The 23,982-nt window shown below is 36.9% G+C and overlaps 3 protein-coding genes across 3 annotated transcripts; 2 read left to right on the top strand and 1 right to left on the bottom strand.

The window, feature by feature from the left end:
* The first annotated feature begins 808 nt into the window (after positions 1–808).
* LOC127656562 (transmembrane protein 151B-like) lies at positions 809–7,240 on the top strand. The gene is made up of 2 exons (XM_052144942.1): positions 809–913; positions 5,687–7,240. Exons 1-2 carry the CDS (start codon positions 809–811, stop codon positions 7,238–7,240), a joined length of 1,659 nt encoding a protein of 552 aa, XP_052000902.1.
* A 7,779-nt stretch (positions 7,241–15,019) lies between these two features.
* haus2 (HAUS augmin like complex subunit 2) lies at positions 15,020–18,556 on the bottom strand. Its single transcript, XM_052144951.1, has 8 exons — positions 18,539–18,556; positions 18,268–18,384; positions 17,241–17,361; positions 17,052–17,147; positions 16,885–16,954; positions 16,640–16,772; positions 16,338–16,446; positions 15,020–16,119 (listed from the first exon to the last, which is right to left on the bottom strand). The coding sequence occupies exons 3-8, from the start codon at positions 17,325–17,327 to the stop codon at positions 16,006–16,008; spliced, it is 609 nt and encodes a 202-aa protein (XP_052000911.1). The 5' UTR covers positions 17,328–17,361; positions 18,268–18,384; positions 18,539–18,556; the 3' UTR covers positions 15,020–16,005.
* A 577-nt stretch (positions 18,557–19,133) lies between these two features.
* Positions 19,134–23,365, top strand: LOC127656565 (ADP-ribosylhydrolase ARH3-like). The gene is made up of 6 exons (XM_052144948.1): positions 19,134–19,681; positions 19,932–20,028; positions 20,170–20,377; positions 21,383–21,570; positions 22,287–22,387; positions 22,490–23,365. Exons 1-6 carry the CDS (start codon positions 19,507–19,509, stop codon positions 22,843–22,845), a joined length of 1,125 nt encoding a protein of 374 aa, XP_052000908.1. The 5' UTR covers positions 19,134–19,506; the 3' UTR covers positions 22,846–23,365.
* The last annotated feature ends 617 nt before the right edge of the window (positions 23,366–23,982 follow it).

Here is a 23,982-nt window from a genome sequence, read left to right as displayed (position 1 = left end):
TTTTTTTTTTTTTTTTTTTACAGTTAATAAAAGATTGAATGCATATAAGATAATAAAACAATAGGCTACTATATACATTAGTTGTATACATGCAAAAAATATAAATGTAAAATAACATGCATATATCCATATATGTATTTTATTATTAAACAAAATATGCAATAAAATGGTGATGCTGATGATGATGATTGGGTAGTTGGCAATAATATAAAGCCTTTAAAAATAAAATACTTTATGGTTCAACAGATTTTAAATATATACTATATTATTATTATTACTTTATTTATATATATATATATATATATATATATATATATATATATATATATATATATATATATATATATATATATATATATATATAGTTCAGTTAGTTGCTGATTGAATTTCAAAGAAAATCATTTTTGTGTCCACCACAATAATGATGCTGAAATTCACTGATGATAAACTTGCATTGTGGCAAACATAATTAATAGATTTTCTCTAATTATGCAGAGATATCACACGAGCACATCTCGTGCAGCTTAGTGAGTTCAATAATTTATTGTACACACGTAGACAAACGAATCTGTCTCCATGAGACTCTGGAGAGCAGTTCTCGTGCTTTTTCTCAGTCCTCCGCAGACTCCCCGCGGTATCCGCCACCAAGTCAGTCTCCTTGAATGGCAACACCCAGAGCGGGATCCCCGGCGCTTCTGGCATCCATCCAAAACAAACAGTCACGTTTTAAAGCGGTTTTATATATATTTGAAGAAAAGCGGCGTGTTGGAGGTGAAATACTTAAGTGCAATGTTATACCTGACGCAGGATGTTGACTCTAGATCTGGAAACTGATACCACTGCGGAGGATACAGCGCCAAGCACCCCAGGTGATAGTGCGGAGACACCGGCCAGTCTCGATGTGCTGGAAGAGGTATGACATGAGCCTAATGACGGTCTCATAGCTGCATGTGTCATTGCCTTGGAGGAGACGAGATTTATGTATATGCTATATATATATATCTATGATTTAGTTTATTTAGACTGTTAGACAGTTGTAAGCTGCTCGATGTGTATGTGTAAAATTCAAAATATTTCTCCTTTTGCATTCAGTTAATGTCAGTGAAAAGGAGCAATTAGAAGCCACTTAAAAAAAACCTTATCATACATAAGTTATTGAAAGTAATTTATTATTAAACCAGTTGTATTCATTTGCATTATATAGACCACTGACTGCAGATCATGAGTTATAAAGTCACTAAAATGCTAAATTAAGATAAATAAATTAAAATAGATATGGGCTACATGGTCCATATTGGTAGTAGAATGTATGAAACACCTGGTTGATTTTTGTGGGGCTTATCTTTTTTTTTTTTTTTTTTTTAACTTCTGCTTGATTTAATTGCACACATTTTAAAGCATTTTTTATAAATGTAATAAATATTAAATATGATAGAAACCCCAAGGACAAATACAGATTTGAGGTGGATAGAGCTTTAAGCACTTTGCATCTCACTGCATATTACATTCACTGCACTCAGTATGTGTTTTATGCATTGATCAGCACCTCTGTAATAGACTACCATAATTATGGAACTGCCATTCAGAAAAATTAAATGCCTGTTACCATGAGAATCATGCTTGTGGTGTTACAGTACTGGTTGGTTTAACTCCACATTTTTGACAAAGCATACATTATGATATCACACTAAATGTCCTGGTGTTGATGCTGATCCCAGCCGCATCTCTGAGATTTATGCTGTTAGTGCATCTTGCCTTGAAAATCTTTTATGGCCTGCCAGTTTTGTGAATTTTCCACATTATACTTACACTTTTGCACAAATCTCACCTGCTAGAACTGTGAATTGCTCCTCTCCAACAGTTTATGAATTGCGGATAAGATGTGACTTGGTATTTCCTTTATGGGCATGTCAATTATGAATTTATAACAGTTATAATGGAGCACAGTAGAATCAGCATCATTGATTGTCACTTGAGCAACAAATTGTATTGTCTGCTTTCATTGTAAATCATCTATGCAGAAATAAAACTTAACCTATTCAGCTGAATCAGTAAACATTAACGAAATATGATTAAATTACTGAATATGTTAATTATGCTTTATAAATGCATAGATTAACTCTTAACCCTCCTATGGTAATGAAAATACTCCCATTGGTATTCGTGGTCTTTTTTAATGCAAATATATATATATATATATATATATATATATATATATATATATATATATATATATATATATATATATATATATATATATTTATTTATTTTTTTTTTTTTTTTTTTTGATGATGATGATGCAATTTATTTTCCCCTTAAGTAAGAACAATTAAATTATGCATTTCTTTTGGGATTTTATGCTATTTTGGTCTTATTTACATGTACATTTCTAAATCTTTCCATTAATTTGCATGTACAAATAAATGTACACATTTTTAAGAGAGAGAAAAAAATTACAATTAAGAACCTACACTTCTCAAATTTGAAACATGACTAAAATATGAGAATGTGACATAAATTAGAGGCAGATTGCTAAATCGCATGAGTAAGTAGGTGTACAGGTGTTCCTAATAAAATGCTAGGTGAGTGACAAATAATATTTTGATAATGACTAAATATACAAACTTTAGCATTTGTTTTGTTTTTTGTTGTTGTTGTTGTTTTTGCAACATTATGCTTATAGTCAAACCTGACCTGGAGTTACAAAGAGAAGACATAAAATAATAATTTTGTTCAAACATCAATTTATAATTTATAACTTAAAGTAAATTAATAATAATGACAAGAATATGAACAGTAATAAACAAAGGAACAGGAATGGACTGAAATTTCAATAGATTGTATTTGACAAATATAAAACAATTTCGACTTTCCCATTAACTTCTTATGGGCAGTCAATTTTGACATGAACAGCAAAGTTTTACAACCAATTAGATATTTCAAATAAAGTCCAAATTCATTTTTTTGTGTTCAGATGGCTAGTGGTGGAAAAGTCACAAAGTTTTGTGCTGGTCAAATAAACAAAACAAATTTTTTTTTTGACCTAACAGAATAGGAAGGATAATATCATATTCAGAATCTTAACAGTTGTCAACTGAGTGTGCCATTTTGCTACTGTTGTATTTTACAACCATGAGAAGGTGACTCCCAACACTGTCTTGGGACGGCTTTGGAAGTTGGTGTTTCTGCTGTCGTGGAAGTTCCATAATGGCCAAAATCATTTACAGCACCTTTAACGGATGCTTTGTGAAATCTGAATGCTTTAATTTTTTCCAAGGCCATTCAGATGAGCAGTTACTTCAAATTATACTTAAATTCTTTGAATAGTACTCTATATTTTAGCATGGTATTCCTTTAGTCAATATGAAGTTTCAGCTGTAATCTGCCTAAGCATTTTAGATTATAATCATATCATGTCAAAAATGTCCCTTATCCCAGAGCAATGGGGATATGAGCAATTTTTTTTCCTACAAAATGCTTTTGGATTGCTGACTGTTAGCCCTGTCACAGTATTGTCTTTCATGTGGGATTTCCATTATTAATGTTGTGTCTCACTTCCCACCTTAAAAGCCTTTCAACTCTTATAAATATCAAAATCTGTGGTATTAGCTACTGAAATTTACTGACACTTACTGGACAATGCCACACATTCTGACCTCATAAAGAGATACCATATTGAGCACAAATCTCAAAGAAACTCAGTATTTACTTTCAAAGTAAAACATAAATCACATCTCTGATGTTTTATGCCAGTTTAGTGTGTAAACTGAACTAAACCAGTGTTGAGTGCTAAATGTCATACAACTCACAGCAGTAGCTGAAAAAGATCAACATCCAAAATACTCAGAGTGTCTTTGCTTTTAAGCTTTCAAGAATAGTGTGCGTTGTATCAAAAAACATTTAATAAAGAATTATATAAGCCTTCATTCTTTGTACACATCTTTAAAATATATGATTTCTCTGACATTTTCATTGTTTAGCCTAGAAAATTGTCAAAAGCAATTGATAAATAATTACTGTTTTTTAGTCAAGAGTGTACAAATAAAGCTTTATATCTTATCTTGCAGGATTTTGATGACTCTTATGAGTCTTTCGTGTTACTATTTTTGCTACTTTATTGTTCAAAACAAGCTTAAATATCTTTCATGTCGGTATTGTTTTAAAAAAAAAATATAATATGCTTAAGTCAACCATACAGATGTCTGAAGCACCTAAGCCAGGTGAGTCTTTGTCTGAGTTCGGAATGGCATACTACCCATACTCACTAATTCTGCCATATATGTCTATGGCAGAAATAGTAGGAGTGGTATGGTAGTATGCCATTCCGAACTCAGCTTTTGTCAGAGTTAACCCTTTAAGCTCTGAAGGTGATTTTAAAGATTTCCTGTTTCATTGACATGCCCAAAATTAAAGGCTTATAGCTCTACAAAAAACAAGGAGGGTCAATTGTTTGGTATATTTTTAAAGAATATTTAGTTTTTTTTTTTTAATGAAATAGATTATGATAAATTATGATACTCTCAGCATAAGAAACTGCTGAAAATCACAAAAAAGTGAGTTAAAAAGGTATTTTTGTATATTCCATAATAAAATGAATAAAATAAAATTCCGTAAAATAAGGTAGCTCCAAAAAACTGCTTTTGTTTTGTTCCCAGTCATGTCACCTGTAACTGAGTAAAGTTTGATTTGACATTACAAAAATAATTTATATTATTGTACTAAAAAGTATCCAAAAGCCTCTCCAAACAAATAAAACATAATAACTGTACATAAGAACTAATTACACATGCAAATACAACAATGCAAATACAACACATGCAGGCATGAGTAATGAGATTTTGTGTCATTTGAACCATCATTAAGTCATATACTGTAATTGGTGCCTATTCCTGGTGACCATATGCAATTAGAGTGAACGATCTTCTGTGCCCAAATTTGGATGACTTCCACTTCTGCTTGCAGCAATCTGAATCTTAACATGTTTTAACCAGATAGCACATTATGTGCTGTGTGAACATTGTTCTACGTGTGGATTATCTAATGATCTATGCATCAAATTAATTCTATTTGGGCTTGTTTTAATTGGAATCCCCTATGTGTTTTTATGTTCCTTTTATTTTTTTGTGACGTTATTATTGAAAACATGGCTTATAAACAACACCGGTTGTCTTGGAACATGCATGTCAAAAACATGTATTTTACTCTCTATATTCTTGTCTGTAAGTACAAAAATTGGCTGGTTCTATTCTACTCCTTGAGAGCTTTCCAACAACATATGACACATAGCTATTTAATCAGATTGTGGTTTTTACAGATTACAATAATATGTACGGTGCAATGTTTTTTTTTTTTAAATAAATCATAAAAATAGAACACTTCTGATTTGTCTGCAAATTTCTGAGCACTTCTTCAGTTTTGGTCATAGTGAGTGGGGTGGCCACTGGGGTGGCCAAGCTTCGGCCCATAGTGGCTATGACTACACATGGCTACCTGCTAGCTCCACCACTGATAAGGCATACTGAACATCTTAGGACATCTGATACTTTCGTCCAATTGTTCCTCATATCAGTGACTAGGGGATTCAAATTCCTGATCTTTATTCTTATTTTACTGCATTCATAACAAGTCTACATGCCTTATACTATACTGATTTTCCTCTCCCTTTCTTTCTCGTCTTTTCATGTAGCAACGGCCAATCAAGCAGTCCTTGAGTGCCTCTATGTGCAGTGAGAATCATTGGCGTTGCCTCCTCTTGTCCTTACTCATGTACAGCTGCCTGGGTGCTGTGGCCTGGTGTCAGCTTACCCAAGTGACCAAGCTAAGCTTTGATTCCTCCAGTACTTCCCTTACTGTCTCAATGAACTCTCTTAGAGGAGGAGGAAGTCGCACCATGGTATACCACGACAGCCCTTGTTCTGATGGCTATGTGTACATCCCCTTGGCCTTTCTTCTCATGCTCTATGTTGTTTACCTCATGGAGTGCTGGCACTGTCGTGCCCGCAGCGAGCTTCAGTGCAAGGCCAACGTGGACAGCATCCATGAAAGGGTTCTGCGCATGCGTCAATCTCGACCATGCATCTGGTGGAAAGCTATCAGTTACCATTTCGTTCGTAGGACTCGACAAGTGACGCGTTACCGGAACGGGGATGCCTTCACCACCACACAGGTTTATCGCGAGCGTGTGAACACGCATGTAGCTGAGGGAGAGTTTGACTATAGGCGTTGTGGCATGCGGGATGTTTCACGCAACTTGAGTGGACTGGAGGGTCACGCAGCAACACGATTGCATTTCACCAAGTGCTTCAGTTTTGCTGGAGCAGGGCCAGAGAATTCTTACCTTAACCAACGGGCCAGGTTCTTCTCCGAAATTGAAGGCCTGGATGACTACATGGAAGCCCGCGAAGGCATGCTGCTAAAGAATGTCGACTTCAAAGAGCACATCGTAGCTTATATAGATCCTGACCAACTACCGTGGTACACCTCAAGAGTCACCTTCTGGATGGCTGCTCTCCTCATGCTCTCCTGGCCACTTCGAGTGTTGATTGAGTACCGTACGGCTTTTCTGCACTATCAAGTTGAAAAACTCTTTGGGCTAGAGTACAGCAACAACAACCCATCTCCAGAGGTAGTCGCTACAGTGAGGAACACTCAATATGGCCTTCCAAGAGCAGAAACAGTGGACAGCACAGAGTTGGAATGGCACATTCGCTCAAAACGTCAGCTTATTCCGAGCTACTCAGAAGCCATGCTGATGAATCTGGAGGCTTCCAGGTCAGACGACAGAAGCAGCCTTTCCTCCAACCGTTTCTTGTTGGATAGCAACCCAGCACAGAGCTATGGGACATTGCAAAACTGTGAGCACAGTTGCCAACATGAGGGTGGACAAAGACGGCCAACCATCACCTCTAGCTGTTCCTCCATCTTCTCTCGACATACCTTCCACTCCCGTTTGTCACTGGATACATCCCACTTCTCACTATGCCGCATATATGGCTCCAGGCGCACCTTGGGACTGTGTAGGAGCCGAAGCAGTACACTTACAGATCGCTGCTGTCCTGATGAGCAGTGCTCCAGGTCTTATACCAGTCAGCTGGCCCTTAATGACAGCCCACCCAACTACCAAGATTCTCGCTTTTTCCCAGTCCTCATTGTACATCGGCCTGAGGGCTGCGGGGACTCTTCAGAAATTAGAAGGTATTATGTACGCAGGGGCTCCTGTTGTGTGGAGACTTCACTTTAAAGTGGCGTGAACTGATCAAGCTGACTGAATCAAAAATAGAAAGCAGTGTTGGGTTAAACATTATTACTTGCACTAAGCAGAAAGTGGACTTTGTGGCTGTTTGATTCCATGTGAGAAATTGCTTTGACTTGGATTCAAGTGGTCGACAGCAAATTAAGTGTATTATTATGAACTTTGTCTTGCTCTAATAGCTAATACATGCAAAAAGTAGAAATGTGGCTTATTCAGTGCAGCACTGAACACTCTTTTTGTTTACATTTTATTTTAATCAAAAGGGCTGAATTGGAATCATCTATAAATAGATTCAAGTTTCATTTAATATCCAATATCAAATATGTCAGATTTAATAAATACATTTAAAGAAAATCCTACCACAAACATATGTTATGATATAAAACATGCAATGCTTGTAGTAAATATCTCTAGCATCAAATTCACTAAACTTGAGCCAACAAAGAACAAAGGTTTATGAATGTAGACTTGTTCAATTGAGAGATAGATATATTTATATAAAAAAAAATCTTGTGACTATTTTTAATTGTGTGCAATAATTATTAATAACACAAATATCATAAGATGTTTTTTTTTTCTTGAAAAGATCTTTATTAATGGTATTATTTACATTGTTTAACATTAATGCATTGATCAATTCTTATTTGACAAACGTAGCCAGAGCAAGAAGCAAATAAGAATTGCTATAGGATTATAAAAACCACTCCCAAACACTTGTCAGCCAATGTATGGGAGTAGAAAAATACCTTTTTTAATACATGGTTCAAAATATATATTTTAATCTCTGTTATCATTTTTTATAGTTATCTTTATTTATATTATTTTTGTTAATTCTAGTCCATTTAATTATGAATTTATTTTATAGGTGCATATAAGTAAAAGTTGCATGGCAATTTGGCAATTTGCTCACATTCAAAGAGAGGCAAACTATTACAATATGTATGCAGCTTGCAGGCAACTGTACTTGTGAAGAGGTTCCAAGAAAAGCAATATGGTCCTATACACATTGATATAATGTATATCTCTGTAACAGAAGAAATCACATTTGAAATACTTTGGCTCATCAAATGAGCTTGGTGAAACAGACACATAATTTACATCAATGCCCCTTTAAACTACTTGTAAATGTCATGGCCTGAAGTTTATGTTTGAAGTATGGATCTGTGAAAATATAGACTACTTGCTGCAGGCAAGAAATGCAGTAGATGCAATGCTGTTAAAATGGCAATGACTGTTAAAAAATAGCGCAGAATAAAATTGTGCCTATACAAAACATGAAAGTGTCTCCTAACCATGTTATTCATCTGAATTATTTGTTCTTTTCATATGCAAATGTTATCATGATTGCTTTTGTTTCCTCTGTTGTGTAGACAGCATTGTCTGCTATGTGCAGGTGTGGTGACCAAAACAGTCTTATGACAATTTGTACAAGGTGGCGAAATCGTACAGTAATGTACAACTTGGGTGGTACGAAAAAGTACTTTTACACCAACAAATCACATACGCTTCCCTTGCCTTCTTATAACCCCTAATATTTCCTTTATTCCATAATGGGTTTGACTTTACGGTAAGGTTTAGGTATGGGGTTAGGGAAAAACGTGCATTCAAACACCGGATGTTTCTTTTTCTTTCATCTTCAACAGGGAATGAGCGTGAGTAAATAATGAGAGAATTTTTGGGTGTAATATCCCTTTAAGTGATGGGCTGTCTCTTTACAAATGCAGTTAATGCAGCACCAGAAGTGCAAAAAATATATATGCAAGATATTCAACACATGGGGCACCATATAAAGGGGGGTGCAAAATTTAGTTTTGCATACCCGCTCAGAAAAGGGTAGTTGTGCCCCTGTGCAGCGCACTGAATTATCTCCTCCATAGACATGCATTCAAGATAACCTTGATTCCCTGAGATGAAGGGAACACGACATTGCATGAGGAAGCTTCCACTGGGGAGTGTCCTTCTATACGACCTAGTTGAAATCTTTCTACAATACCACCAATTCTAAAATTGGCTATGGTGTTTAAGCCCCGCACTTTTAGGCACAAAGCTGTCCAGGTGTAATGTGCTGTCCACTGTCCAAATTGTTGCTTTGTTTTGGCATAACATTTCTCATAGCCTGCAAGTGTTGCCGAGTCGTGACGTAGCGCTCCAAATTTATCCATAGAGCCGCCAAAAAGGCTGGCTGGGGACTCCGGAGCATCAAATAGAGCAGCATCATGCATTTTCCTGAGGGTTAGCAAGATTTGACGATCCACAACCACTAGGTTTCCCATTGACTTGCCAATGGCCTGTGCAGTGACTTTCGTGGCACGCAGCGCTAAGTCCGTAGTGGTGCGGAGCTCTTTGAACATCTCAGGATTGTAGCCTTGCTCGTCCATTTGCTTGAGGACTTTAGCTTGGAAAACTTGGGAGCACAGCCATTGCGTGGAGTGCTGAACCAGCTTGGCCCGACGCAGAGTATGCTTTTCCAGCCAGTGCAGACGTGAAGCGACACGGCTTGGAAGGATCAACGGGGCGTGATTTACACGCCCAGCTAATCGTTGGGCAGAGATGTGCTGCTACCACCTCTTCCACAGGGCGTAGTTGGGCATAACCTTTGTTTTCCCCATGGTCCACTTTATTGAGGAGCATGGAATCGATGTGCGAGTGAGCTGAATAGGGTGCGCCAGGATTTTGTCGGTTCATTATGAACTTCCTGGAAGAACGAGGCAGATCTGCAGAACGTGGTCGCTTAACGACGTCCAGACTGCAAGAACCATTCATCAAGGGAAGATTTTTCAGGTTCCTCTGGAGGAGACCATTCGAGACCGAGCTCTTCGACTGCTCTTGAAAGGACTCAAAGCATCTCCTTGTCAGTGGAGCGTGCACGCTCCTCGCCCTCGCTGGGGGAAGGGGTTGCACCGTCATTCTTTGACCACTTGCCAGATGCAGCGAGAGGCATAACATCCTCTCCAGTGTCAGAACCACCTAACGTGACCATGCGCTTCTGCAGAGCATATACTGCAACGGCGTAGACACAGTATATTGAGATTGAGGTGCTAGCGGATATCCCTCGGGAGTCACAGAAGAGGTGGGTGGGAGGGAGCGGGAAGCTGAATCATCCCTCAGAATGAGGGCAATTTGTGACCGAAGCGTCTTGAGACTCATGCCCTCAAGGTGAGGGGAGTCCATCTGTATGAGAGATGTCTCTACATGGGCATGTCACAGTCAGTAAATGCAGCTCTCATGCTGATCTAATGGCGGGATGTGTCCCTCGCATAATGAACACTTACGGAACTGCATCTTTAAAAGACGTGAACACGTGAGCGGCTCTTTTAGTTAATATATACACTCACACACACACACACACACACACACACACAATATCAATCACAATAGCTTATATTAATCACAAAACTCCTGCCGAAGCACTGCTGGGAATCAGGATGCTGAAGTGGCCCATTCACCAGCGAAGCATCAAGGCGTAGTAACTGTTCGCCGGAACACTGTAGGGAGCGGAGCGCCTCTCATTGGCGTGAAGATCCCGTCCGCTGACTCGTGTATATCGACAGCGAAGCAGTAGAAGGCTTCTAGACGATAAGATGAATCGCTGTCTTGAAGGAAGAAAATTATGAGGAATGGTGTTTGCACGCCTGCTTTTATAACGGACAGTGCCTAAAAGGGCGGGGCTTAAGCACCATAGCCAATCTTCGAATTGGCGTTTTGTAGACAAGTTTCAACTAGGTCGTAGAGAACACTCTCCATAGAGTCAAGTGTACTGAGTTGTAACAAAACAGCCTCTGGTCTCCTCGCCAACTAATCTTTTAGGTTCTTCTTAGTAGAAGGGCTCTGATGGCACCCGCTGTGCGTGGGAGGAGTGCATCTTGTTTCTATGCCAAAGTCTGGTATCCGAGTGCTGCAAGAGCTGAATTTTCACAGGTAGTCAGCGAACTGCTTTCCTTTTGCTAATTAAAAGTATGCGTTTTTTTTATATAATAAAAAGGTATTATTAATTTGATATAAACTGCTTTAGCACTGTATAAAGGTAACTTTATTTTACCGTAAGCTCTGAGCAGTAATTCCAGAACAGAAGCTTGTGACGTGAGATCACAGGGATTTGAAGGTAAACTTTTCATATTACCATCAAACTCGCTACCTAAAGATCAGAGGAGCTTCAGAGAGCTTTCGTGTTCAAGTCAGTCTAGCTTTGTAAAAGCTAAAGAGGCTATTTTTGCAGTGTTTTAAAACCAGGAGACCTTAATAATCAAGTTGTATTTGACATGTTCTATCATGTAATGAAGAGACTTTCAACTATGCAAGCAATGAAAGTTGCTGATCTTAAATAAGATCATAACTCTAAATTTGTTCCCCCTTTTTAGACATTTTTCCATAAGGCCCTTACCAAGTACCATGAATGTGCATCATGCTAAATGGAGTCCAGCACCACATTGTACAAAGAGGAGTGACTTTACAGACCATTTTTGAAAAATGCAATCCAAGGTCTTTCTTTCTCTGATGAAGTTATGCAGAAAATGAGGCCATTTTTTCTGAAGAGATTATTTTAGTTGGCTTTTCCATGACACAGGCCCTTTGGCAGCAAGTGCCAGATTAAAGAAAAGAAAGAAGCATAAGAACAAAGAATTGCATTGTGAGTTATTTAACCCTAAATGAAGGCAGAGTTTCAGTACAGGCTTCTGCCGTGAACACTATGGCATGCTTCAGAATTCCTAGAGATCAAAGTGAAGTGCACAATGCCTTTAGAATGACAGGACAATTCAGTGTCTTGAATGTGCTCACCTGCCTGAAGGAATCTTCTCTAGAGTATAGGGAGAAACAGGGCAGGAGCAGTAGGTGGCAGGAGTTTGCACTGAAGATGCTTGCCAAGAATACCGAACAGACATTTTCCAACCAGCAGATCACCAAACAGAGTCAAAAGAAGACTGGTCCTCTTTTGCCACTGAGGAAACACCACAAGTAGGTTATTGTCACAGATTATTTTCCTATCATCAACATGGTTTTCTAAATCGATAACTTCCATATGGCACACTTTTCCCAGGTTTAAACCAGACATGCATTTTAAGTTGCTATATTTGGTATCTGTCAACAAGCAGCATACAAGAGCAGCCCCATCTACTTGATTGGGAAAAGACCAAAACCTCCAAAACGAATAGTCAAGATTACGATCAAAGAACATATTTCAAATCAGCAGTAGTTTTCTCGGCTTGTATAGCTAGTGTGCATGAGCGTTTTCGAGTTGATTGACAGTTGATGTCTTTGTCTAAAAGGTGATTGGCTCTTTTACCTATAAGGCGGGACCCCCTTTCTACATCCACTGGCCGTTCTGCATTCCAATATCTCCCATTTATTTTAACAGAAGTGGCATGTCCTCTGTTAAATGGTCTCTGTTACAATCTATCTGTGTTCATTTAATTCATTTGTGTTTGACTATGTGAATAATATTTGTAACATCAATGTTTTGATGAAACTGGGCACAGGATTTCCAGTTACCAACATGCAAGTTTTATTTTAATGTATTTTTACACAAATTTTTACTGTATTATTACTTGTTCAATATTCTGTTATGTTGGGATTTAGAGGAGTTTCTGTCATGTTGAATTTTTTTGCCAGATACCATTGTGGAGAAGAGTGGCAGTAACGGTTAGATAAAGGTTGAGTAGGCAACATTTAAAAAGCGTCTGCCAAATGAATAAATGTAAATGTAAATTATTGATCAGGGATCTGTAAACTCTCAGCAGCATGATAATTGTCATACAGAACAAAAAGTGTATATACTGTATATATTATGCTAATAGGTCTTTTGCAAGGTTCAATAGCTGTTTGAACAGATCACATTTAAGTTAAGGTTAACATAATTAATTTAGGTTTTCACTACTCAAAGTATTTTTTTTACATTTCATATCAAATAAACTCATTTGCATTGTGTGGAACCAATGTACACAATTTAATTAAGTTAAACCAACACTTTTTTTCAGTGTATTTTGTTCCATAGCAGAAAGAAAGTGAACCATTCCTTTAACTTGGACAGGGTGTCACGTTGTGTAAATAAGACAGCAACCACTATCAAGCACATTGAGATCAAACAGGCCCATCACCTGCAGGATATTCTGAATCCTTGTGCCGGCAACCAGGTTTATGATAAAGAGAACATTATTTAAGAAGAGATCTTGTCAGGTAGGATTCAACATTGCCTTGCATGTATAGGTTTGCTAAACATGTATGTTGTCAAGACAGAAATAGTCATAATTTGTCAGTGTGTACCAGAAGAATTTACAAGAGAAGAGGATAAAGTCGCCATTAGTGAAAGTGCATAGTGAAAGCATGGTGTTTGGCACCTATTAACAGTGTATGCTTTCATCCAGATACTGTTCTCATTGATGGATATACTATAATAGAAAATTGACTATATAATTTTGACAAGGAAAGCTGATAGATTCATATAAAAATGTATGTTAGTGTAACTCCAACAGGTCCAACACACTGACCAAACAAGCGTGTTTGTTGGTAATTGTTCGAGTTGGAGATTGTTGGGGCAGTGTGAATTGGCCTTTACATGTTTCTCTAACAGGAACCGGTGGAGCTATGAGAGGGGCACAGCAAAAGGTGGATCTGCTCATCAAAACTGGCTTGCAAACCTCTTAACTTATTCAGACAGTATTCTGAGATGCTGGGACAGCAGCTGCATTTCAAGTCTGTAGCAGAACTTTCCACTCTTCACTATGCAGAGTTCACTATAAGAGTTTTCCACTCTTAACATTTTCTGTTAATGCATGATATTCTGTAAAGCTGCTTTGAAACGATGTGTGTTGTGAAAGGTGCTATACAAATAAAAATGACTTGACTTTTGGAGGAGTCCCTGGAACATCAGTGGGTGTTTCTTTTTACAGCTCTATACTTCTCTTATTATTAATGAGTTGGGGTCCCCTTAAACTGCTTTTTTTTCTCAGAATTATGTTAGATGGTTTGTTACAACTGTTTGATAGTGAGCTTACATGTAGATAGATAAATAAGTGCAAAACTACATGCATATTAATTGTGTGTGCATATTAAGTAACCTAGCAACTGTTCAGTTCTAAGAACAATGCTCATTTAATGATAGTAAATTAGGTGTACAAACAAATATATATATTTAGTAAGAAGTATATCTTACCATTAACGTGAGGTGATACTGAAGAAAATATAATTTAGATTACTTGTGAAAACTGGGACAGATTTGGTCAATGTCACATTGTCAGTGCATTAATAAAAAAAAGTAGTTTTCTCTTTCTAGCATTCTAGTTTCTACAAAACATCAGGGGACCTGATTTTGGCCTAATGACGGGTCCACCCCCCATCCAATCCGAACACTGTAGACTTGTTGATTTGCAAGCAGACAACATGCCAACACATAAATAGAACTAGATGTGATATGTGGGTTGTACAATGAAGAGCATATTAGATACATTATTGCTTTTGCACGAGAATCATTCTGTCTGTCTTCTATTGCCCTGGCAGAATGTGACCATTGAGGGCCTAAAAAGGGCTCTTTATTACCCTCATTACTCTGTGCGGCTGGAGGCAATCATAACTTGTTAAGTTAAACAGTGCTAACTGGAGAACTCAAATGCAGACCTGTAAAGGCATTGCACTGCTCAATAGTCCCATCAATAGAGTATTATAATATAATATAAACCCATTTTACTTCCGTTATCTGACATATATCTGAATGAAAGAAAATATTCAACAAGAAATTAATGTAGGATAGGATTTTATCCATTAGAAATTGTTTGGGTCAATGGCCATTACATACCAGAATTTAACTTGTAGGTTGAAAAATAAGAGAGATTGGTGACATCAGCCCAAAAGGAAAGTCATGTCAGAAGAAGTTATCACATAGATGAAATATTATAAAAGCATGTTGTTGTTTTTTCACACAAATTGTGCACCTTAAAGGGATAGTTCTGCTGAAATAAAAGATTTTTAGAAGAATATTTGCAGCACTGTAGGTCTTAACAATGCAAATGAATGTTGACCAGACCTCTGAAGCTCCAAAAATCACATAAAGGCTACATAAAAGTAATCCATAAGATTTTACGTCCAGTGGTTAAATCCATGTCTTCTGAAGAGATATAAGTGTAGGTGAGAAAAAGATCAATATTAAGTCATTTTGTATCATATATCTCCATGTTACGTTTCAAAACGTGAAAGAATGTTAAAGTTAAAAGTACAAATGTTGATCTGTTTCTCACACACACACACTTCTCATTTTGGGGTGACCTATCGCTTTAATGCATCACTTTTTTTCTCTCTTGTTTAAAGTCATGGAAAATTAAGTGGATTGTGTATGTGTGTGGATTTGCTGTGCTCTCCTATTCACCGCTATAAAAGTTTACCCTGCAATAGTTTACTGCTGCATTCCGAAACCCCAGAAATGTTCTAATGTCCAGAAATGCTCTGGTGAATTAGGTAACCAGGAGCAGTGAGCATTGACGGTCACCACTTTTCTCTGTATAAAGTATCTAAAAGGTGTCAACAATCACAAGGCAGTTACAAGAGACAAAATATGAAAAGTCAATAGTAAAAAAAGTACAGCAAAGCAAAAATGTATACTGAATCTGGTCAGTGATCTTGATGCAATTGCTTCCTTTAATTATTTCAATGTGTTAGACCCAGATGTCAACTTGTATCCTGAACAAACTGTAGATGCCATTAAATTTAATTAGACCAAAAAAAAAAAGCACAGTATTATTAATGCATATTTAAATCAAAAATATTTATCAACTGGACACATCTTTAATCTTGAGCTGTGGCTGGCCTCGTTGCTTAAGAACTTGCTTGTATAGATTCTCGACCTCAGTGACCTGAGCCAGTATCTGAGTCATGGCATTGTTCTAATGAAGAAGAGTGATAAGAAGATCAGTTAGCATATGTATTTACAATACAATAAAGATTCAAGTTTGCTACAATAAGGTTACTAAATATCTATCACATACAGACAAAGGTGTGATACACTGGTTTCAAATTTTCATTTAGGTTTTTAGGTCAAATAAGCTATTTCTTGTTGATTTTTATTCATTATAAAATACATAAAAAACACTAATACCCTTACCAGAATACTCAAAGAGTCCTCAGTGGTTGGAATTGCTCTAACCAACTCAATTTTAACTTCCAAGTTCTGAATGAACTCCACCACCATCCCCATAAGCTCTACCACATATCTGTAAACATAGTTATGCTTAAAAATACATAAGATTCCAAAATGATGTGCATGAAAAACATCCCAATCACCGATCCCAAACATCCCATTGCCGATTTTTTTGTGTGATGTTATTTAAATAAAAAAGCTAAATTTTAAACCAAAAGGAAATAATTTTTTCCATGTGCGCTGACAGCATGTTAAACCTCTCTGACCTGTGAAGATCAGCCTGAATGGGCAGGTTCTGCTGACATAGTGGCTTTGTGAGCCTTTCTAACAGGACTGTCTGTTCTCGCAACACTTCCAGAAGGTGGGATGAGGACTGCTGCGAGGCGGCAAACCTTGGACCTTACAAAAAGACACATTAATAAGTAAATGTAGAGTCTTCCCGTATACAGAACATGTAAATCCACAATTAAAGATCATACTGCACAGCTTTTACTGAGATAATACAACTTACTGAGATAATGACTGTGAGTGACATCTGCTACATCCTTTTCCAGCTTCAGCAGCTCTAAATCTAAATTAGCCTAAAACAACATGAGCGTAATTATGACAAAAAGAAAACGAAAGGAATTGGTCACATTTTGTGACATACATGGTTTGAAATCTTTTTTTTTTTTCAACCTGATCAAGTTCGTCTTTAATTCTGTTCAGCTGTTCGGCTTCGAGTAAAAATGAAGAAAAGACTTCTGATTTTTGAGGGACAGCATCAAGCTCCTCCTATAAAAAACAAGACGAAATATATAAATTAGCCAACATAACCATCATAATGGTTTAAATAGAATTAAACAGGGTACTTTTTAATGGGCTTACCTGTGTCATGGTGCCTGTGGCTACACATCTGGCTAAAATCTTAGCTGCAGGTGTTACCGAGTAAGGACTGGGGTCCCAGGGATTCATAACGCGTTGTCAAACCGGATGACAATCTATAAGTCTAGAGTGCACAAAAATTAAAGATTGTGTAAAGATAAAGAAAAAACAAATGGCTATTTAATATTAATTTGAACTGATGCTTAAAAAGAAAAATAACTGAGGCAATGTTGAAAAATAACTGAATATTGATGCTTTTGTCAAACTAAATGCTGTTGTCCAGCATAATGACTGAAAAACTATGTAGCTTAATTTTAGTTACATTGTTTAAACTCCAAAACAATTAAAATAGCTGGAAATGTATATATATATATATATGTAAATGTGTGTGTGTGTGTGTGTGTGTGTGTGTGTGTGTGTGTGTGTGTGTGTGTGTGTGTGTGAGCTACAAATTAATAAACACACTTTTGCTGGGAAATTATGCTGTTGTTTTTTCTTTTATATCATTTTTTGTATATATATTAATATTTTTTTTACTCAAATCAATCATTCATTTTATTACTAATAGTAACTAATAACAATCAAATTTACAATTTTATTGAAATGAATACTTTTAATTGTACTATTTAAAATTAACTATTAATTGTATTTCGATTATTATTTAAGAATAGGCTAATATTATTTAAATGTATTATTCATTTTCAACCAATTCTATCTCTCAATCCCAAGAGTGTTATATTATTAGTATTATTATTGCAAATCATTCTCGCAACTTTATCTATGTTTGTCAGCTACACACGTTAGCTTGATGACTTTAGTACAATTCGCAACAAAACAAAAACATTTAATATAACACGGAAATCCACATTTTGCAAGACACACAAACATTATGCACATGAACAACAGCATTGGCCCGATGGGGCAAGATGTGGCAGTTCCGTCAAATGGCTCTGAAACGTTCTCTATCGCGCACAACATTCTGGCCCTGGGCCATCGTTATTGTTGAGTCCTGTATTATGTTCAAAATTACCTGTCGTTCTAGTCTGCAACGTCCTAGGTTAGGACGCTATCCACTTTAATTTGCACAGCAAAAGTCTTCTTCTGTTGTTTCAACCTACCCGCCACTTTGAACAGCGCAGCAGAACATCTACACATACGACAGAATTATGAGAAACGCAGATATCACATGCATCTGCATACATTCAAAAAGTTTTAACCCGAAACCTGAAGAATGAGCATATGATGTATATAAGTCGAATGAGCAGAGTGACGCGTAAAAAGATTATTTAGCAGAAACCGACCACTTCTATTAAAATGAATGGGAGCTATTGGAACGGCCAAACGGATGTAGAAAAGGAAGTCCCGCCTCACTTTTTATAAACAGAAACCGCCTCTCAAATCAACTCGAGAACGCGCATGCGTGTTAGCTAGACAAGTCGGGATTGGTTGATTTATGTATTTTCCCGTAATCTGAAGTAAAGATACACAATTTATGATACCAGTGTTGTTGTATTTTACTGCTGATTTGAAATATATTCTTTGATCGTAATTTTGGAGATTTCGGTCTTTCGCTCAGTCAAGCAGACAGGACCTGTTGTTCTATGCCGCCTGAGGCTGTATACATAAAAAATAGTTGCCCGGAAGTTGCATATATGGTCGCCGAGTGGACGGATTGCTTTGAAAGAGACTTCTTCTTGTCCGTAGATTCACAAATGACCCCAAATATAAACCGTCCTGCACTTTTATAATTAGTACAAATAGTGCTACTTAATTTTAAAAAAAATACATAAAGACTGGTTTGCCTATAACAGTCTACTTACCGTGATTTAAATATTTCCACAAGTAGATGGTTCGAATTGTAACGCATCGTGACGTGCTTGAGTACAAGCTGCGCGCCATTACGGTTTGCGTGTGCTCTCGCGCGCTTCGATTCTATAATTGATCAAAATAAAATACAAAGGAGGGGGAGACACTTTTTATACATAAATAAAAGCTACCACAGAATTATGTAAAGTTGTAACTATTTCACAGTAAATAATAAGTTACATAATAATAATACTTAATATTACATTGGCTTCTGAGTCGACAGAATTACAATGCGTTTATATTTGTCATGGTGCGGTAAAGTGCGGGACACAATAACAACACTCCTCCAGCAGAATAACCAGCGGCGACACGATTTGTTTTAAACGTGATCAATTCAAATTAGGGTAGTTTGTATACATTTTTTAAGTGCAGCTTGGATTTAGGACGCGATAAGGTACTCGAAATGTCAGCTGCAGCACGTCTAGCTGCGCCGTCGATGCTGTCCCGGTTCCGTGGCGCTCTGGTCGGTGCCGTGTTGGGAGACTGTATAGGCGGCGAGTTTGAAGGCGCGGTGGATGTGCCTTTAGATCGAGTTCTGCTGCATCTCAGTGCATTGGAGGATGAAACGCGGGGCGATGGTGAACATTCTAGAATTTATTTACCAGCCATAGCATGGTATAAGACCTGATATTTAATCTCTGCCATGAACTACAGTGTTACTGCATCAGAAGGCCAAATCAGCTATAATTATGATACCCAAAGCAATAAGTGGTGTAATAATATAAACCTTTTGACAGTCACAATTGTATCTTTATTAAACATGTATTTACTATTAATCAAATATTTCTCAATTCATGTTAAAGAACAGTTCTAAATTCTATTTTTCAGGAATTCTCCAATACAGTGATGACACTGCCATGATGCGATGTGTTGCTAATTCACTCCTAACCAGGACAGAGTTTGATGAACAAGACATGGCTCGAAGGTAAGTTATAATTTGGACAGTCATATGGGTAAAAGAGTCATTTTTACATTTACATGTATTCATTTGGCAGATGCTTTTATTCAAAGAGATACTGTAGGGTTCACTGTGACCTTCATGATATTTTATCTATACTGATTCCAGATTCGCAAAGGAGTATCACCTTGCTCCAGGGCGAGGTTATGGGTCAGGCGTTATACAGGTACTGCGGAAGCTTGCGTCCCCTCAACTGAGGGATGTCTTTCAGCCGGCACGGGCTCAGTTTGGTGGCCGTGGTTCTTTCGGAAATGGGGGTGCAATGAGAGCTGCACCCTTCGCCCTTGCCTTCAGAAGTCCCGCTGATGTGTGCAGAGTGAGTAATTGTGGATTGTGAAGCCAAGAATCTACAAAAATGGTAGTCTATAGACAGGGCCATTTCTAGGCATAGGCAAACTAGGTGGTTGCCTAGGGCACCACCAGTTGGGGCCATAGATTAGGCTGTAGCAATGCACCCCAAAACAACCCCCCACCCCCCAACAGGGGCAGCAATAGGGATCTTGCCTTGGGTGCCAGAATGGTCTGAAATGACCCAGTCTGAGCGCAACAGTCTGGTTCCTGGTTCATTTTTTACATAGACAAACTGATATTCAACGATAAATTATAAACCTTTATAGGCAGACCAACCTTGTGTTCAAAGGATGTTCATCGATGGTATATGCCTTATATACAGCATGCCTATGCGTTATTTCAACGTAAAATTTGTGTTCAACTACATTACCCATGGTCCAGCAGAGAGAGATCCACCAATCGGAGAATTTGAGATTCGGAGATTCGAGTTGGTCTCTCTTCACCTTTAAAATATTTGTATATTTTTACATATCTGAATGTTATGCAATAAACATAAAATATATTGTTTTTTGTTTCTATACTTATAATGAACAACCTAAAATCAATAGTTTTATATATTCCCATCACTTTCAAATAGATTACATCATTCACAGTGCTTTATGGGAATGTAGTTTGTGCCCTCGTGAAAGACGGTAATTCCACAGTCTTGTAGCTTTGTTTTTTTGTCAGATTTTAAAATACTTTTTTGCTTCAAATCAAAGTTTATAATGTTGTGATTGACCTCGGAGCTGATTGGTTTGGTTCATGGCATAAAATTCTTTAATGGAGTATTATATGAAAAGCTTATGCAAAAAATTAATGGGAAAAATACTTCCGGAACAAAGCATACATGAAAAATGAAAAGACTGTCAACTATAATCTTAATAAGATTTTAATCTTTATAATGACTAAAATGTTTTAAATGCCTGATTTGAGTGTTTTATTTGGACTGTTCCGGGCTAACATTCTGTCCTTTATTTGCATATGGCAGTACACACGGCTTGGCGCCATGTTAACACACTCCTGCTCTTTGGGCTACAACGGGGCAATGTTGCAGGCCCTTGCTGTCCATCTGTCTTTACAGGGGGAATTGGCTCTGCCAATGGATTTCATTAACAGACTGATCTCAGAAATGGAAGAGGTGGAAAAAGATGAGACAGCCCAGCGTGACGCTAAAGCGTAAGTGAACTCATAAAAATTAAGGACTTCTGTTGGATGTATCTAAAAACCGCTTAACTTGTTTTCAGTGTTGGTTGTAATTTTTCTAAAAATATATATTTATGTGTAATACAATTAAAATGTGAATTCATATGTACATCTGATGCTTTTCCGTGACAGCTGAAGGGTGTGCTATTATGAACGAGGAGAAAATAGGAATCATTTTTAATTTGTTGAGTGGAAAAACAAAAAAATATTTTAGAAAGTAACTTAAAAATAAAGTAATTAGTAATGTGATAAGTTTTCAATGAAGTGTCAGACAGTTGATTAGTAATTTGTAGTGGATTACTTTTTTAAAGTAATTTACCCAACAATGCTTGTTGCTTTGTTATAGTGTAAGGGTCCGTTCACATAGTGTGCTTGTTAAATAATTATATTTTGAAAATATAATAATATTTATATATATAATATATAATTTTTTCAAAGTTAAACTGTTTATAACTTGAAGTGGCATTCATTGCACGAATCACTGAAAAAACAGAAAGACGTCACAGTGGTTAATAAATTTGTCTTGCACATGTTTACTTTGATTACTTTTATTAAAAAACAGTACAAATATACACAAGAACATATCCTGTTTAAACATCCCCTCACCTATTAATTCTAAGCAACACTTAGAAAATGCCCAGACTTTTAATAATGATGCATGTCATTGTCTGTGTTTTATGATTACACAGACTCAATTTATCAGAGTTCCCATATTGCACACGTTTGCTCAGAGTGAAAGAACTTATGGGGAGAAACCGTGTGAGCATTGAGGAGGTCATATCTGAACTGGGTTTGTATTGATTTGTTGTTTGTATCTCTTTCATTATGGCACTGAAGCAGGGGTCTTTGTTAGACTTTTAGTTAACACTCTTTCTTTGCTTTTCTTAATCAGGGAATGGCATTGCTGCCTTGGAGTCTGTGCCCACTGCGATCTTCTGTGTGCTGCATTGTTTGGAGCCCCGGGATGGGCTGCCAGAGCGATTTGGAGGACTGGAGAGGACATTAGCCTACAGCTTGGCTCTGGGTGGTGACACAGACACCATTGCATGCATGGCAGGGGCAATTGCCGGGGCACATTATAGCATCGAGTCCATTCCCCAGAGCTGGCAAAAGAGCTGTGAAGGGGTAGAGGAGGCTGATGTGTTAGCAAGGCGTTTGTACGATCTGTACAGCCTTACACAGTTTGACGAAGACAGGGGGACAACAAGCTGCAAGAACAATCAACCGCACACATGTGCCAGTGATTAGCACACTACAAAATCTGACTGACCCACCATAAGGCCATGTACAACATTCAGTCACAAATATGAGAAACTTTACTTGGCACTTAGTGTCATATTTACTTGCAAACATACCATAACCTAAGTTTATAAAACTGATCTTCTTGTGCAAAAATGTTTACAATAAAAAGAACAAAATGCTATCAGAGTCTTGTGTTTGATTTATTCTTTCACACTTGAAATTAGTCTCAAAACTAAAGTATTTCATATGGACAGTTTTAGAAATGAGGAGCATCTTTTTTTCAATATCTCTTAGAGATACTGCACTTAAATATTCTAGATGTTTTAGAGTTGAACCGACCTGTCTTTGATGTTTAACTATAAATTCTACTAAACGGACAGCATCCTGATATTTGATGGTACGGTAACACTAAACCTTTACACACAGTACATTAATACAATTTAATGTATATATATATATACTGCCTTTTATACAAAACTTTTATACTTTACATTAAGTTGCATTGGTTAACATTATTTTACTACATTAGTTAAAATAATGCACAATATTTTTACAGCACATGTTAATCTTGGTTGAAGTTAATTTCAACATTAAAAGTTGAATATGCATTAGCATTAATTTATGAACTAACTTTAACAGTAAACAATATTATAATTAGATATTAACATTAACCAAGATAAAAGCTGCAATAATATTGTTCATTGTTAAAGGAATATATCGGGTTCAATAAAAGTTAAGCTCAATCAACAGCATTTGTGGCATGTCGATTACCACAAAAATATTTTTTGTTTCATCCCTCCTTTTTGAGGACACAGTGAGGCACTTACAGTGGAAGTGAATGGGGCACATTTTCAGAGTGTTTAAAGGCAGAAATGTGAAGCTTATAATATTATAAAAACACTTAATTCTTTAGCATTAGCATTAATTATTCTATTAAAACTAATGTATTATCGTTTTTACAGTTGTTTTAGGGTTTGTTGATGTCTTGACAATGAAATTGTAAAATTGGCTAAAACTTCACAGATAGGTTAGTAAGTGATTTTATCACAAAAAATTATGTTAATATGTGTATTGTATATGTCTTGTGGCTATACTTTTGAAATAGTGAATATTTTAACCTTTATGGATTAGTGCGAGCAATTT

This window comes from Xyrauchen texanus, chromosome 16 (assembly GCF_025860055.1).
Source record: "Xyrauchen texanus isolate HMW12.3.18 chromosome 16, RBS_HiC_50CHRs, whole genome shotgun sequence".
In the NCBI taxonomy this organism is placed as follows: Eukaryota; Metazoa; Chordata; class Actinopteri; order Cypriniformes; family Catostomidae; genus Xyrauchen; species Xyrauchen texanus.
Note: the sequence above shows the minus strand (reverse complement) of the source record. Positions and strands in the feature narration are given on the sequence as shown.

Bases quoted from the DNA above. Each gene is read 5' to 3' on its own strand.
- LOC127656565 (XM_052144948.1), top strand. From the start codon at position 19,507: ATGTCAGCTGCAGCACGTCTAGCTGCGCCGTCGATGCTGTCCCGGTTC. The intron at 20,029-20,169 runs GTAAGTTATAAT...TACTGATTCCAG, and splicing joins GAACAAGACATGGCTCGAAG to ATTCGCAAAGGAGTATCACC. The intron at 21,571-22,286 runs GTAAGTGAACTC...ATGATTACACAG, and splicing joins GCCCAGCGTGACGCTAAAGC to ACTCAATTTATCAGAGTTCC.
- LOC127656562 (XM_052144942.1), top strand. From the start codon at position 809: ATGTTGACTCTAGATCTGGAAACTGATACCACTGCGGAGGATACAGCG. The intron at 914-5,686 runs GTATGACATGAG...CTTTTCATGTAG, and splicing joins GTCTCGATGTGCTGGAAGAG to CAACGGCCAATCAAGCAGTC.
- haus2 (XM_052144951.1), bottom strand. From the start codon at position 17,327: ATGAATCCCTGGGACCCCAGTCCTTACTCGGTAACACCTGCAGCTAAG. The intron at 16,955-17,051 runs GTTGAAAAAAAA...ATGTTGTTTTAG, and splicing joins TTAAAGACGAACTTGATCAG to GCTAATTTAGATTTAGAGCT. The intron at 16,447-16,639 runs GTCAGAGAGGTT...CTATGTTTACAG, and splicing joins ATTCAGGCTGATCTTCACAG to ATATGTGGTAGAGCTTATGG.